Source organism: Lutra lutra, chromosome 4 (genome assembly GCF_902655055.1).
Source record: "Lutra lutra chromosome 4, mLutLut1.2, whole genome shotgun sequence".
Taxonomy (NCBI): domain Eukaryota; kingdom Metazoa; phylum Chordata; class Mammalia; order Carnivora; family Mustelidae; genus Lutra; species Lutra lutra.
Genome location: NC_062281.1, coordinates 153,556,480 through 153,571,704, shown reverse-complemented (window position 1 = coordinate 153,571,704; position 15,225 = coordinate 153,556,480). Strand labels below are relative to the sequence as shown.

The 15,225-nt window shown below is 54.9% G+C and overlaps 1 protein-coding gene and 1 long non-coding RNA gene across 6 annotated transcripts in view; one reads left to right on the top strand and one right to left on the bottom strand.

Annotated features, from left to right (window-relative positions):
* LOC125096849 (uncharacterized) overlaps nucleotides 1-720 on the bottom strand; it is a 34,347-nt gene extending 33,627 nt beyond the window's left edge. For both annotated transcript variants that reach the window (XR_007126411.1, XR_007126412.1), the window contains exon 1: nucleotides 293-720. This is a non-coding gene — a long non-coding RNA (uncharacterized LOC125096849). The remainder of the gene's footprint in view (nucleotides 1-292) is intronic.
* A 75-nt stretch (nucleotides 721-795) lies between these two features.
* ACOT11 (acyl-CoA thioesterase 11) overlaps nucleotides 796-15,225 on the top strand; it is a 52,382-nt gene continuing 37,952 nt past the window's right edge. Inside the window, exon 1 of one of the 4 annotated variants that reach the window (XM_047723919.1) lies at nucleotides 796-1,013. Coding sequence is in view for 2 of the 4 variants with exons in the window: in XM_047723917.1 (XP_047579873.1) it covers nucleotides 10,383-10,463 (81 nt within the window). In the remaining 2 variants the exon portion in view is untranslated. Of the gene's footprint in view, nucleotides 1,014-6,386; nucleotides 6,513-10,367; nucleotides 10,464-12,929; nucleotides 13,069-15,225 lie in introns of those variants that run through there. The other 3 variants (XM_047723918.1, XM_047723917.1, XM_047723920.1) reach the window with 3 other exon arrangements.

Below are 15,225 nucleotides of genomic sequence, written 5' to 3'. Positions count from 1 at the left end.
AGAATGCACTCCTCTTTGCGAACCAGTCTCGTCCCAAGATCTGGTGTCTTTCAGGGACCACCCTCCTCTCGCCAAGGTCCAGGGGGGCGTTTCTCCCCAACATGAATACAGATAGAGATTTTTCTAGGCAGCTCCATATGCCTATGATCATATTCTATATTTCATATCACATCATATTACTTTATATCACAAAACATAACATATGTAGGCACACACGGTGGAGGAGGAGGGGGTGCCTCCATCTCCCCAGGGGGCATGTCTACATCTTTCATCTCTAGTTAAAAGCACATACCTTAAACTATGAACAGTGATTCTCTCCGAGGGAAGAGACCGTGGACGGTATTCACTTTGTTCTGTTCCAAACTGTCTACGTCATATTTTTCTCTGCGTACGCACACGGGCCAGATAGTGTATATTCCGGACCCCAGAGAGCGGGCCCGGAAGCTCGTCTCAGCATCAGGCTCAGTGTTGGGCGTGCAGCAGGTCCTCCCTAGAGGTGTGAACAAAACCGCGAGAAGCGGGTTCAGCAAGGACCGAAGGGCAGCTTTTGCGCTCTGGCGCCTGTCCTGCTCCACGTGGACCCTGCCAGGCCCGGCGCCCGCGTTTCCGGACTCTGCCCGGCGCCCCCGAGACGGACGCCTGGCGGGGCGGAGTGTCTGGCGCCCGCCAGAGTGCGTTTGCCCTTTGCGGTCGCCCGGCGGCGCGGGCAGTCCAGGCCGCCCCACCCCCTGGGGAGGGGAGGGCAGAGGAGAGGAGAGGAGAGGAGGGGAGGGGACCAGAGTCATCAGGAACTCGCCCAGGCCGCTCCCACCGCCACCGCAGCCGGTGCCTTTGCGAGGTAGCTTAGGGCGCCTGCCGCAGCCTCCCCCATCAGACTCTGGTCTGGGACTTGAGACTGCGCAGACGCCCGGTTCTGAGCGTCTCCCCGCCGAGCTCCTTCTTCGACGTTCCCAGCACTCTCCCCCGGGGCCTCTGCCCTGCAAGCTGTGGGGTCTAGAGGGCCTACCTCTTAGGTAAGACCACGGCCTCCTGCAGTCCCTCCCCTGCCTCCCATCTTGCAAAGGACCACACTCTCTAGGATCCTATGCTCCTGCCTCCTGGTCTGTCCCAGCACTTTCTTTAGGCGGAGCTGCCTCTACCCACCCCCCACCCCACAACGGGAGCACGCGGATGCCGGACAAGCTGCCTGGTGTCTGAGTGCCCTCTTACACAGGCAGGCTGAGGCTTGAAGCATCCTGGGTTTTGAGCAGAGATGGGCCCGCTTCTCAGTAGGTTGGGGGAGGCTGGCCCTGGGTCAGGGTAAGGGCCTATGGACACAAGGCTCAGAGTCCAGAGGGTGCAGCCAGTGTGACTCACTGGGACATGGGGTGGGTGGGGAAGCACTAGCCCTTGTTGTGCCGGCAAGGGTCTGGTCTAGGAGGTGAGGCTGGGTCCTAACCCCCAGCAGCTGGGCTCAGACCAGCAGCAGCTGAGCCCAGGAGTTGGTTCCAGCCCCGGGAGAGGCAGGTGGTGAAAGAGGGGCAGGCAGGTCATGTCTGAGCTGCCAGGTGGGATGGAGTTTAGGATTGGCTGGGCAGGTCCAGTACTCTGCTCATGCATCCCGCGTCGGGCCTTCGGGGCTTGTCGGCACCCCCTCACCCCCCATCACCACCACCTATGTCTTACTTCCTCTGCACTGTGGAGCAGGCTTCCCACTGCTTTCCTTGTAAAGCTTCTCTGTAAAGGGCAGCTTCTCTGAGGGGGGGCCGGCCTTGGAGCAATGTTGATGTCACCTCTACTTCCTGTCTTGCTTCCTTTGTTCCTCCCTCCTGTCCCCCTTTCCATTTATCCTACAACTTCCTTTATTCTGCCATGCCAAGCCCAAGGGGCCTCCAGAAGGAACTGGAGTCTTCAGCTTGGGGAACAGGAGAGGATGATTCATTCGTTTGATCATTCCGGTACACACATATTTACTCCCATTCACTCACTCTTTCCCATTCAGTTACTCCTTCCCTCATTCTTGGGAAACTTAATGAGCATCTACTATGTTCAAGACCCTGAGTGTTAGGTGGGTGTGGTGGCAGGATACTCTGATGAATCAGCTCCATTCCTGCTGCCCACTGTTCAAGATCAAGAAGGGGAAATGAGCACAAATCAGCCCAATTTAAGAGAAAAAGCAGTATGAGAGAGAGATGAAGGGCTGTGAAGTATGTGTTGGGGGGAGGCGGGGGAGGGGGACAGAGGGGACTGAGGAGGAGGATGAAAGGGTCACTTAGGAAGGGCCCAGAAGAATTCCTGGAGGTGATGCTGTTTGAGCCAGGCCTTGAACGGGGACAGGATTGGGATGTAGAGCTATCAGAAGGCATCAGGACAGAGGGAACAGCGGGAACAAAGGAAACCCCAGGTGTGCGAGGAAACAGTTGGAAGCTCTGTTCCTGGTTTGAGACAATTAGAAGAAATGAGTCTGGATGCGGAAGAGGACAGACGTGTGCTCCTATCTCCCTGCCTTCTGTTAGAGGCCGGGGGAGCAGCCCTGTTCTGGGTGACCCAGAGCCATGGTCATGGGCTAATGGCAAGACCCTTGTGACTGTTAGAGTGCTTTAATTGTTCAGTCAGACTTAGATGGGACTGAGCCCTTCAATCTCGGAGGTATGTAAGTGGAGTCTGGGATAGTGTGTGTGTGTGTCTAGTGGGGGAGAGTTACAGGTTCTGACCCATGGAGGGGTTCAGCTAGGGCCATTCTGAAAGTGGGAGTTGGAGTGGATGACATCGGAGGTCCCCTGCTAGCCCGAGTTTGTGGTCCTATCTGGAAAGGCTAAAAGGCCCAGCAGAGGGAATTCCTGGGAGTTTGGTTATTTATTCACTTACTCATTCCCTCATTTGATCCTCTACCCCTTCCTCCCTCCCTTCCTTCTTTCCTTCCCTCCTTCTTCTCACTCACTCACTATACCCTTGTTCTGGGCAGACCCCATGCTGAGGACTCAAATGACTCAGATGAACTCCCTGTCTGATGGGGGAGACAGACCCCTGCCAGACAGTGACAACCCAGTATCACTGTGGCATATAAATGGAGGTTACTTTACTGTGTTTTGTCACTGAGTGGGGTGACAGAGCTGGGACATGGGCTTGAAGAATTAATGCAGACACATGTCTTCCAGCTGAAGGATATTATATGGGAAACGAAGTGCTTGCGGGAGAAAATAATCAGGGTCCGGGGCTTAAGAGGCAGGCTTTCTTGATTCATGGGGCTCCCCAGAGGTACACTTGGGGACCAGCCCTTTGGACTACAGGCACCACAAGCTCATCCCACGTCAGCAATGAGCCTACGGGTTTTGGGCACTGCTAGAGAAGTCCTTGGTCCGCATGAGCTATGAGAGGCTACACTGAGTGCTGGTTACACCTGTGGGCTCTGGACTTCGATCAGGGTTCAAATCCTTACGCTAAGTCTTTTCAGCTGCATGACTTTGGACACATGACTCTTTGCCTTCAGTTTTCCTCTGGAGGAGAGTGATAAAGCTAGTGCCTTCCTCTAAGGGTCAGGCTCAGAGGTGGTACCATACCCGAGGGGCTGGCACAGGGCTGGGCATGTATGTGAGGAGCTGTAATGACAGTGACGGTGGCCATGAGAGTGAGGGACAGTCACAAGCCATCTCAACCATCTCTGGGTCTCATTCTCCCCACCTGTGTCCCCAGCTCACTGGCTCCCACTGTATGGTCCTTGGACCAGCAGCATCAGCATTCCTCTGGATCTTATTAGAAATGCAAATTCTTGGGCTCTCTGGGAGCCTTTGCTTTCAGCAGTCCGCATTTTAAACCGCTTTCTGTGTGATTCTGATGCAGGCTGAAGTTTGGGGACCACCGGCCTCACTCTCACTTAAGACTGGGTCTCTACCCACCTTTCCAGGACTGTGATTCACCCAGGGCTGCGGCGTGTTTCCTACGTTTAGGACCCTGGTCTGCGGGCTGACAGGGATTGGGGCCAGAGATGATAAGATGTGGCGTCAGCCCTCAGAGGACTTGTGGGAGAGTCGGGAAGGGGAGGCAGATGCCCATGGAGATCTTCACTGGAGTCACAGAGCTGCCAAAGAAGAGCAGAGAGGAGAGAGAACTTTGTGGGCTGCAGAGCCTTCTGCAGAAAGATCTGGATCTCTGTGGCCTGTTCCTTTTTTTTTTTTTTTAAGATTTTATTTATTTATTTGACAGAGAGAGATCACAAGTAGGCAGAGCAGCAGGCAGAGAAAGAAGGGGAAACAGGCTCCCTACTGAGGAGAGAGCCCGATGTGGGGCTCGATCCCAGGACCCTGAGATCATGACCTGAGCCAAAGGCAGAGGCCTAACCCATTGAGCCACCCAGGCACCCCCTCTGTGGCCTGTTCCTGACAGGATGCTGATTCAGCCTTGCTGGGAGTCCTCTCCTAAGTCTTCCTCATGGACTTTGGGTGGCTCGCCTCTCATCCCTGGGCTTCAGGGTACCCCTATGTAAGATAGGGGGACTAGACTGAGTCTAGTGTGTCTGAGACATTGTGAGCCACTGGTGAGAGGGTAGACTGGGGACCAGAAGCTCTCTGGGTCTCTGCACTGCAGAAGCCTGAAATTGGCCTTCCTGTCTGCTGGGATGCTGTGCGCTGAGCTGTGCCTTCTCTGGGCTGGTTTTCTTACCAGTCAGGTGAGTACTTATGATCCCTCTCCTGTTCACTTCACACGGCTTTTGTCACGTGGGACATGTGCTTCATTCTTCGAAGCTTCTTGCTGCCTCAGCCTGGTGGCCTGGCAATCCTCAACAGATTCCCAGCTTTTTACCGCAAGATGAGCATCCTGTTCTGTTCCTGTTAGGCCTTCCATCTCACTCCTCTTCTCAAACTATCCAGACCCATTCAGTCTTCAGGCCAGAAAGCACCACCTCCTCCAGGAAGCCTCCTTGATTGCCCCACCCCTCAGGGCCATCCTTGGACCATCTTGCTGTCTTTTTTTTTTTTAAAGATTTTATTTATTTATTTGACAGAGATCACAAGTAGATGGAGAGGCAGGCAGAGAGAGAGAGAGAGAGAGAGAAGCAGGCTCCCTGCTGAGCAGAGAGCCCGATGCGGGACTCGATCCCAGGACCCCGAGATCATGACCTGAGCCAAAGGCAGCGGCTTAACCCACTGAGCCACCCAGGTGCCCCCATCTTGCTGTCTTTAAGGCTTGATTTTAATTTCTCACTCGTTGACACTGAACTGCTGGCAGACCCCTGACCTCTTTCAGGGAAAGGCTTGAGCTCACAGGGATAGACATGAGAATCCTTTCAGAGGCACACGGAACGTTCGCGAGAGAACAAGGCCCAGAACCCAGGTGTCTTAGGCTCAGGGGGAGACATCATTAGCTGTGTGGGCAGTGAGCTGGAGGCAATGAAGGGCAGATTGGGCCGACCTGTGTTCCAGCATGGCTCTGCACTCAGCAGCCGTGCCACCTGGGCCATGTCACCTTCCTCCTCCAGCTCCAAGGGACCTTCCGGTGGGCTGGAGTGAGGACAGCACTAGGCCTTGGACACAGCAGGTGTTCGGTTATTGTGAGGAGATCATTATGACTCCTGATCCGTTTGCCCACCCTGGCTCCCCTGCCTGGCTCTGCCCTGCCTTCTCTTAACCTTCTCTTAACCTTCTCTTAACCTTCTCTTCTCCTTAACCAAGGACTTTATTTTATTGGCCCATCATGAAAAGCCCAAGTGTCAGTGTCAAGGCCTCCTTGTGAAACCTCTTGCAGAAGCAAGAACGACAAGAGAAAATCTGGGTGTTCTCTTAGTCTGTGGTGGCTACGGGGCGTCTGGGGTGGGATTTGGCAGGTGTCACTTTAAGAAGTCACACCGCTTATTTTAAGGAAGGAGGGGGTGTGCCTGTCCCTGGCCAGCAGCTGGCATTGGGCTGCACTTGGGGGCAGCACTCCCAAGGGTGAAGAGTCCTAGCAGGTGGGTCTGGTGTCTCTCTGGGAGGCCACTGGCTGCTCCTTGGCTTCCTGCCACCTCCGGCCTGACCCCTTGTGGACGGATGGAAGCCTGGTGACCGTTTTGCCAGTCTAACTGGCTGGGGCCAGTGAGGTGGGGACTTCCGGCCCCTGGGAGGGACCCCAGGGCCAAGAGACCCCGTGAGCAGGACGTCAGGGGCTGGCAGTGGGGGTGACTAAGTTCAGCTGTGGCTGAAAGTAAAGCGAGTGTCCCGGGAGGTGCCCAGCGGGCGGGCACAGGGCCCCCTGATGTGGCCGGGGTCCAGTTGGCAGCCTCTCTCCTTCCTGTCTGCCAGGCAGGCCCAGGAGCCTTGGAGGGGGGTGCTCTGGGAGAAGGGGGACAGAGGGCAGTGCCAGGAGAGGCAGGACTTGGTGATAACAGCTGGGCTCAGGAGGGGCGGGAGCTCGGGAGGAGGAGCAGAAGACGAGAGGCTGACCGGCTTCATTTGGAGCCGGAGCCTGGCTGTTGCTCAGGTGACCAGTGTCTCTCTCAGAGGGTGCTGCCAACGGGCCTGGCCGAGATGATCCAGAATGTTGGAAATCACCTGCGAAGGGTATGCAGGGTGGGTGTGAGGAGGCTGGTTGGAGGCCCAGGGGAGGGGGCTGGAGGCTGGGGATCCTGAAAGAGAATTGAAGTTTCCATTTTAAGCCAGAAGTTCTCCGTCTTCTCTCTCATTTTCCACGGGCCATTTCCTAGCTCTCCTTGGAAGGAGGAATTGCAGAACTCCTAGGCTGGTTTATTAGAGGCAGCAATCCTGAAGCAAGCCCCAGGGGCCATGCTGAGGGGAAGTTTTCTGCATCTGTAGTTCTATTTTGGGGGTGCGTGTTTCTCCCTGCCGAGTCCGGCGAGTGCTTCTGCCGGACATCAGAGCTCAGTGCCTCTGCAGCGTGCTGGAGTTCAAGGCTCCTTCCTGCTGGAGTTCAGGGCTTGGACCCTCGATGGAAGTTACAGGACTGGGGGTGGGGGCTGTGAGTGGGTGAGTGAGGGTGTGGCAGCCCGGGATTCTCGGGGACAATAACCTCTTTCAGAGAGCAAGCTCCGGACCAGGCATGGGCTGTTGGACAGGTGTCCTGCAGGGTGGCCTTACAGCCCACGTTTCCCTGGAGTGTCTTACCAGGGACTTTGGAGCTGAGATTAGATGCTGAGACATGGGATGGAGCCAAGTGCTCATCACTGCCTGGCAGGGGCCTTTGATCTGGTGAACGGGAGAAGGGTGCAGGATGGACTGGTGGAGGTTGTGCTGGGCACAGAGTGGGTGTCCTCTGAGGACATTCTCAGGAAAAGCCTTTTTAAAGGGGACAGGGACAAGTAAATCTCTTACTGATGCCATCCCTCCATCTGCATGACTGCCACTCAGCTCAGACCTCAGCACCCTCCCAAGTCTAGGGCACATCCTCCCTGCTTCCCCCATTCCACATCCAGCCCCTCCCAGTCCCCTTCCCTGGAGGGATGCTTCTAATAGGTAAGCGGGGTTATTCCGCACCTGCTTAGCCAGCTGCCTTCAGTACAGTGTTCATGTTCCTCACCTGATACAAGAGGCTCCTGGTAATCTTCTGCCTGCTTCTCCCTCCTCATCCCACCTTCCCCACCCCAATAGATTCAGCCATGCTGAACCGCTGGCCACTGCCTCAGTATACCACCTTTGTTCTCTCCTCTGTGCTGTGATCCCTACTGTGCTTTTTGCTTGGGTGGCCCCTAGCCTCCCCCATATCCCCTCCCCGACGTCCCCCTCAGCTCAGATGCCAACTCCTCCAGGAAGCCTTCCTAGATTTCTCAGGGCACAGAGAGCCTCTGTGTTAGTTCCTTCTCACACTGGACTGTGTAGTAGACTTGCACATCTATCTTTTCCACCAGCCAATGAGTTCCATGAGGCTGCTCTTGGTGTGCCCATCAGAGGGCTGGGCATGGTCAGAGCCCCAGATACTGTCTAATGAATGCATGGGCCTCTTGTTCCCCAGCTCCTGAGCTTGGGGCAGAGAGCTTTTTCCAGGTGGGGCTGTGTCTTCTCTTGTGCCTTTCATGATTTTTTCCCCCATTGATTCCCATCGATAATTGGGGGAGGAGGCAGTAGGGGAAGGATGTGTCCTTATCATCATTTTGCGGAGATAACAATAGAATCGTGGCAAATCTGTATGTAACACCACACTATGCACCACACCAAATGCTTTGTATATATTAATTCGTTCAGTTCTCTGTGAGGTGGGTACAGTTATTATCCCCGTATCCCAGATGAGGAAACTGAGGCTCAGAGGGGTTGAGGACTTGCCCAGGCTCAGAATCACACTGGTAGGAAGTGGCAGAGCTGGATTTGAACGCAGGCAATCTGGTGCAGTCTGAGCCCTTAGGGAAACTGAGGCACAGCCCTGCGAAAAGTGCAAAAGCTGAGTGAGACTCCAGGCCACAGGATCTGAGTCTGAGCCCAGGCAGCATTTTACTTCCCCATTCTCTAGCCCCTTCTCCCAAGTCTGGGAGTGGAGGTAGGTGTGGGGGTGGAATTGGGCCCATGAGGTGACATGGGTGACCTCATGCCGGCTGAGAACACTCTGGTCTGGATTGCCACCAGTGGACCATTGCCTGCATGGTAGATCTCCTTGGACTCCCCCAATTCCTCCTGAATTCCCTTCATCCCCCAATAATATAGGACAGTTTGGGATGGTTTTCTGAGTTGTTACCAAAGCTGTTTTTAATGAAAAGCAAGCAAATAAAAAAACCCCACCAAACACTCTTCACTGGGGACACAGAAAGCCAGGTTAACTGGGAACAGACGGGGGCCCTCAGAGAACCCACAGCCCTGCATCCCAGGGTTTGGGGGCCCTCGTCAGTATCCCGTGGCACGGCAGATGGTTCTGGCTTTTCCCTGCACCCAGCAAGACTCAGAACATGTGAATGAGAGTGAGGTGGTCAGCCTGCCAAGCTGAGGGAGCAAGGTGTGTGTGTGGGGGCACTGACTGCCTGTCTGCTGGTGCTGGAAAGGGCCTGCTGTCCTGTCTCAGTCCTCGCCTCTCTCAGTGCCCAAGGTGTCAGTCTGTACTGGGTCCTGAGTCCCATACTCCTGGGCTAGAAGGGGCCTGCTGGTCCCTAGTGGGAGACTGGGAAATTCTGCTCAGCCTTGGTGTTAGCCAGGTCAAGGGCACGTCCGGAGTACTTTATTTACTCTGGGAAAGGTAATGGGGCTGTCGATCCCAGGTCCCCTGAGAAGCCCCGCACCCTGGCCGTGTGGCCGACAGAAGGCTGGAAGATCAGGAACAGCCACAGGCATCTGCGCACCTGCTCACGCATCTACGGATGGACATGCGACTCCGACTGCTGGCAGTGATCCTGCTGCTTCACCTTGAACCTGGGGACAGCTGGAGGTTCTCTCCAGCCTGACCAACCAGCCTCCTGAAGGGCTTAGTTCAGAGTGTGATGAGGTTTCGGGCACCGTGTTTGGCCCCTCTTTGGATTAACATCTTATCTTCTCTCCATTGCTCATATATAACCTTGGGCCTGGTGCTCCCCCTCTTTGAGTGTTCTTTGAGGTTCCCACCAGCCTTGACATCCTGGGGGTCTGGACTTCTGGGAAGCATTTGTGCACCATCTTGAGGCTGGTCCTGACCGTGAAAGACAGGGCCTGTCTGCCTTGAGAACTCCACTGTGTGGTAGAGGAGGGGAGACCAACAGGATTAAAATGACACACCTATCATATAGTATGAGTGCAAAAACTATTGGATGAATGAGTGACTATGGGAGCTCAGAAGGGTGCTGAAGTGGTCCCAGAAGGCTTCCTGGAGGAAGAGGCAAGACTTAGATACATAGCCTCAGCCTGTTCAGGAACCCTATATGAACCCTGGTTTCAGCCATGGACAGACACCCTTAGTGTTTGTAGTCCGTCCGGAGGACTCGCCTTTATCCTTCAAAACCTAGCTCAGCCATCATCCCCCCCGTCCCATCTGCATCTTGCCTGCCCCTGAATGAATGGCATCTCCTCAGGATAGTATACTGATTTCAATTCTTCCCTGCACAGGAATTAGCCTGTGGCAGGTGCTAAGCAGCCTGTGATGAACCCAGGCTGGCATGCGCAGCTGCCGGCTAATGAAGGAGACACGGTGAGAAAGTAGTCAAGTAAATACAGGACCAAAACCTGTGCTAAGTGCCATGAACAGTAATGACAATGAGCATAGACGCCGTCGAAGTGCTCCCTGTGTGCCAAGCATGCATGAACTCATTTAGCCTTTGTAACAACTCTGTGTAGGAGATAACGTTACTATGCCCCTGTTGAAGATGAACCTGAGAGAGGTTAAGTAACTTGCTCAAGGTTACACAGCTGTTAAGTGGCACAGCTGACGTTGAACTCAGATTGCTGGAGAACCAGGGACTGTGAGAGAATAATGAGAGAGGTCAGGGGAAGGCCCTCTGAGCCGGCGACTACTGAGCAGAAACCTAAATGCTGAGAAGGAAACAGCCAAAGGAAGGGCTGGAAGTGTATCCCGGGCAGAGGGAATGGCATTCATTGGCAGGCTCCGAGGTATGAGGGGCTGGGTGCCTTGGAGCTACTGAGTGGAGGTGGGTGTGGCTGGGACAGGAGCAGGTGGGAGGGGCGGAGACAAGGCTACCGTGGGCTGCAGGCTGGGGGTTGGGCCTTGCAGGCAGGGTTTGGGGTCTGGAGTGCTAGGGGTTGTATTATCCTGCTCGTCAGACTGTGCGGTGCGTGGGGATGCTCTGGTCCCCAGGCTTAGTGCAGAGGTACACAGTCCCTGCACACTGTGCTCAGAGAAGCTCAGAGACCTAGGGAGACACATTGAGATGGTTCCTGTTTGTATGGCCAGCACGAGGAAGGTCCCGGCCACCTTTCCCTCCACTCCCTGACCCCTCACATCAGGCAGGTGGGTGATAGGCTCAGTCCCCTGGTGCAGACAAGGCACAGAGAAGTGAGATGATGTGCCTGGGCTTGTGCAGCTGGTGAGACACTTAGAATCCCTAACTGCCAGGCCGAGACCCCTTTCCCAGCCCCTGTCCTGGCCAGGGAGACCTTTGGACCCTCTGTGCATCTAGAGAATGGCCTCACTGTCACACCCAGACCCACCCCATCGAAGCTGCGTCTGCCCACCTTTGCCGGCTGATTAGGGCCATCACCTTCTCCCCTGCCTCACACATACCGGGCTTGTACCCCTGCCTTCCACCTGTGTTTGGTCCAGATCAGGCCAAGCTGGCCTCCTCAGCACCTCTGCACAGCTGCTCAGGAGTCTAGAGACCTGGGTTAGAGATATTAACACCCTTGACCCTTCGTTTCCTCCTCTATGAACCTCAGCTGTTCCTCTAGATCTTGCTGGGTCATTGGCAACGTGAATGACTTTGGAGGAGTACAGAGCTTGGCATACAACTGACCATGGTAGATATGGGTCCTTTTCTTTTCGTTTCATCTGGATTCATCTGGCTTTACCTATCAGAAAACCCAGGCTCTAGCCCCGAGCCACTTTGAGCTGGTTAGAGAATTCAAAGTCTTGTGCTGGTTAGAGAATTTAGTCTCATCTGGGCCCAAGCTACAGTGGGGCAGGGGCCCTGGTGCCATGGCTCTTCTCCTTGTCCTGGGCTGACCTGGCTAAGTGGACGGAGGACCCCTCTGCTTTGTGCCTGCTCTGTCCTCTGCCTCCAGGGACAGATGGTGCTCTGCCAGCTCCCTGGCTGTGGGCCACTATCCAGGAGCAGCCTCCTTGTGTGGAGGAGCTGGCCTCAGGGCGGCGAGGGAAAGTCTGGCACTTTGGGGACACCGGAATGAGTCAGACTGGACCTGTCCTCAGGTGCCCCCAAACTGATGTGGAAACAGGGAGAGGTACAGAACACTGGTGACAGTGGAGTGCAGCCAGGATGTGACAGAGGGAAGCCCAGAGGTGGCCCTTCACCAGCCTAGGGGGCAGGGCAGGCTTCCTGGGGGAAGTGATGGGTTAGCATGGTCTTGGAAGTGTTTTCGGGTCAAGAAGCCTGGTCCAGGCCGAGGCCTCCGTGCATGAGATGTGGGACTGAGCTTGTTCCGCTAGCAGTGGGGAGAGAGTGTGGTAGTGACTCCTCAAGGAGGCCCTCTCCAGCCGTCCTGTCCATGTAATATGTATGTCCTGCCTGGGGCTTCTTCCACGGTAATAATTGGCCCTCAGCAAATCGGGCCTTAATTAATGAATGTCAGCAGTCATTAAGCATCTGTTTTGAAGATACAGCTTTTGTAGTGAGGAAAGCAAAATCTCAGCGCCACCCCTGGGGCCCAGCGCCCTTAGGCAAGTCTTTCAGATAGGCTGGGTCTCAGTTTCCTTTCTTGTGCAAGACGGATCATTATCCCTCGTAGGGTTTTGGTGAGGATTACAGGATATTATGGATTCAAAGCCATTATACAATGTATGTAAAGGCCTGGAACATGGTAGGTCCTGAAAAAATTATGTCAAGGAGGTCGGGGAGGAAAGTGGAGATGTGGGTCAAAGGGTACCACCTTTCAGTTAGAAGATGAGTAAGTTCTGGAGACCTGGTGTACAGCGTGGGGAGCACTGTTAACAGCGATATATTACCAACTTGAAATTTGCTAAGAGAATAAATCTCAGGTGTTCTCATCCCCCACCCCAACCCTGCCCAAAACAGGGTAACTGCAAGGTCATGGGTGTGTTCATAAGCTTGATTGTGGTCATCACTCCACAATGCATATGTATATCAAAACATCATCTTGTGTGATCTGAATATATGCAACTTTTGTCAATCACTGGGACTCTAGGGAGCCATGGGACCTGGTCCCTCGCTCAAGGAGTCTCCTAGTTCCTCTGTCTACACCCGCTTTACAGTCTGGAAGCGCTCTACAAAGTTGGCAGGCTGCCACCAGTGCCACCTGTGCTGTGGCCCCGAGAGGCCCGTCCCCCGGGATGGATGCTCACTGCCCAGTAAAGGAGCCGAGCCCCAGCCTCTCCACTCCTTGCCCGTGTCCTATTTGTGACCTCCAGAACAGGCTGCGATCTGTCCCCGGGGGTGTGGCCCTGCCAGGTGTGGCCCATTCCCAAGCCAGGAACGTGGTCAGAGGTCGAGAAGGGGAGTGGCTCTAAACCCCTCCCTAAAGCAGCCTCAGGGGTCCAGCATTCTCCAGGGCTGAGCTGAACCAGGTGGGTCTCAATTTCCATTTGATTCCTTAGGGAGGGTGTGGTGAGACCCAGCTCCTGTCCTTCTCTGGGGATACTACCTGGTGTGAGCGGTGGCAGGGACAGAGGGGCAGGAGGTGGGGGTGGTGCAGTCTGGAGTCAGAACTGAGTCTGGCTGGCTCTGGGCTCCTGGCTAGTCAGTGGCTGGCTACTCTTTTCTCAGCCATAGTTTCCTCGTCTGTAACGTGGGGCGGTGGGTAGTAATGGGCCGGGTCACTTGAGACTGCTTTTGGCAAGCAGCCCTTCCACAGAGAAGACGAGTTTTCAGATTGAGTGGTGCGCCTACAGGCTTTGAGGGTGGTGGGGTACATGGGGGAGGGGGCAGGAGAGAGGAAGGGACCCAAGAACTAAATGACTTTGGGGCAAGGGAAGGGGCAAGCCTGGCATTGCTCCCAGCAACCTCCACTCCCCGCCAGGGCCTCCCCGGACTCCGAGTTTTCCAGATCCCACCCCCTTGCGTAAGACTGAGAGAAGGTGTGTCTCACCATGCAAACTAGTTCTCAGCAAGGCAGGCAGGAGACGGGGACGGATTTCTAAGCCCACTAGGCCCTCTGGATAGGCCATTGTGGGGGTGATGATGCTGGTTGGGATGCTGAGATCCCTATGGTGCTGGTGGGCTGGACTGTCAGAGACCACCATACTTCTAGCTCTTTCTCTACATCACCTAGAAGGCAATCCATGGAGGGTCTCCAAAGTGTCAGGCTCGGCCTCAGAAGTCCTGTGGGCTATATGATCTAATCTGCCTCAGGGCTGGTCTCCCTGCCCCCCCCTGCAGCACTGTGGCCAGGGTCAGAGAAACCCAAGTCCACTCTCCCCTCTGCCTCTTTTTTTTTTTTTTTTTTTTAAATAAACTCTATGCCCAACGTGGGGCTCGAACTCCTGACTCTGAGATCGTGAGTCACATGTTCTTCCCACAGAGCCAGCCAGGTGCCCCACCCCTCTGCCTTTTACTGGCTGCATGTTGTCCAGTGGATCTTTCCATGTTCCATGTCTGAATTTCCTTTTCCTCAGCTATACATGAGGACTCCTGCTTCAGAGTGGACTAGAGAATTCAAGGACCCCCAGGACTAGGCCTGGCACACAGTAGATGCACAATAGACGGTAGCTGTAGATTTCTAAAACGGCATCTTCAAGCTTCTGCTGGGCCAGTTCTTGGGTGGCCCCTGTCTGCAGGCAGCTCTCTGGCTTGGGGAGATCCCTCTCCTGCTAGCTGTGTCCCATCAGCAACCAGATGAGACCTCTGTTATCTCCCAGCCTCTAAGGCAAACAAGACCCCTTCCCTGTGCCCAGGTCCCCTTCCAAGTACTTTCTGGTTTCTTTGCTCGCTCTCCTTTCCCAGAAAAATCTCTGCAAGAGTTTTCTTTGGTCCCTGCTTCCACTTCTTTACCTCTCACCCTGTCCGTAATCCGTGACTTCTCTCCCTGCCCTCCCTCCACCCCCTTAGAGCTTCTCTGCCCATCTGCTGGGACAGCTCAGCTCCCTGACCAGCAGGTGCCCTCCTGGAGACCTGCCCCACCTTAGTGTCCTTCCGCCTCACCCGGCTCCCTCTTCTTCCTCTGTAGGCTGCTCCCTCCCACCACCCTCTAAAATAGCTCTGTCCTTGCTCTCTCCTTGGACGATGTCTCTTCTGTCTACTGTGGCTCTGCAGAAAAACTACCCCCATACCTAAACCGTTTTACTGTATCTTGAGATTTTTGTGGGTCGGGAATTTGGGCAGGGCTTGGTGGCGTGATAGGTCTGCTCTCCCTGGTGTGGGGTGGAGTTGACTTGGTGGTATTCAGCTGGTGGATGGGCTGGCCTAGGGAATCCAAGATGGCGTCCCTGGTATCTGGTCCCTCGGCGAGAATGGTCGGGGGTTGGGCCTAGCTGGCGCTGGCCGCCCTGCTGTTCCTCTGGCAGCCAGGCTTATCCCACATCCTCCTTGGGCTCTTTGCACCCTCTGTTCCCCTGCCTGAACCCGTACCTCCGGAGTTTTTGTGACCCGCTCCTGCTTTCATTCATTCAGATCTGGGCTTTGAAGGTTCCTTATTACCTGGGCTGAATTAGCATCTCCCACACCACCAGCTTCTCTCTCTTCATCCTACCCGCTGTTTCTTATAGCACTTTTTAGTCTCTAAAATG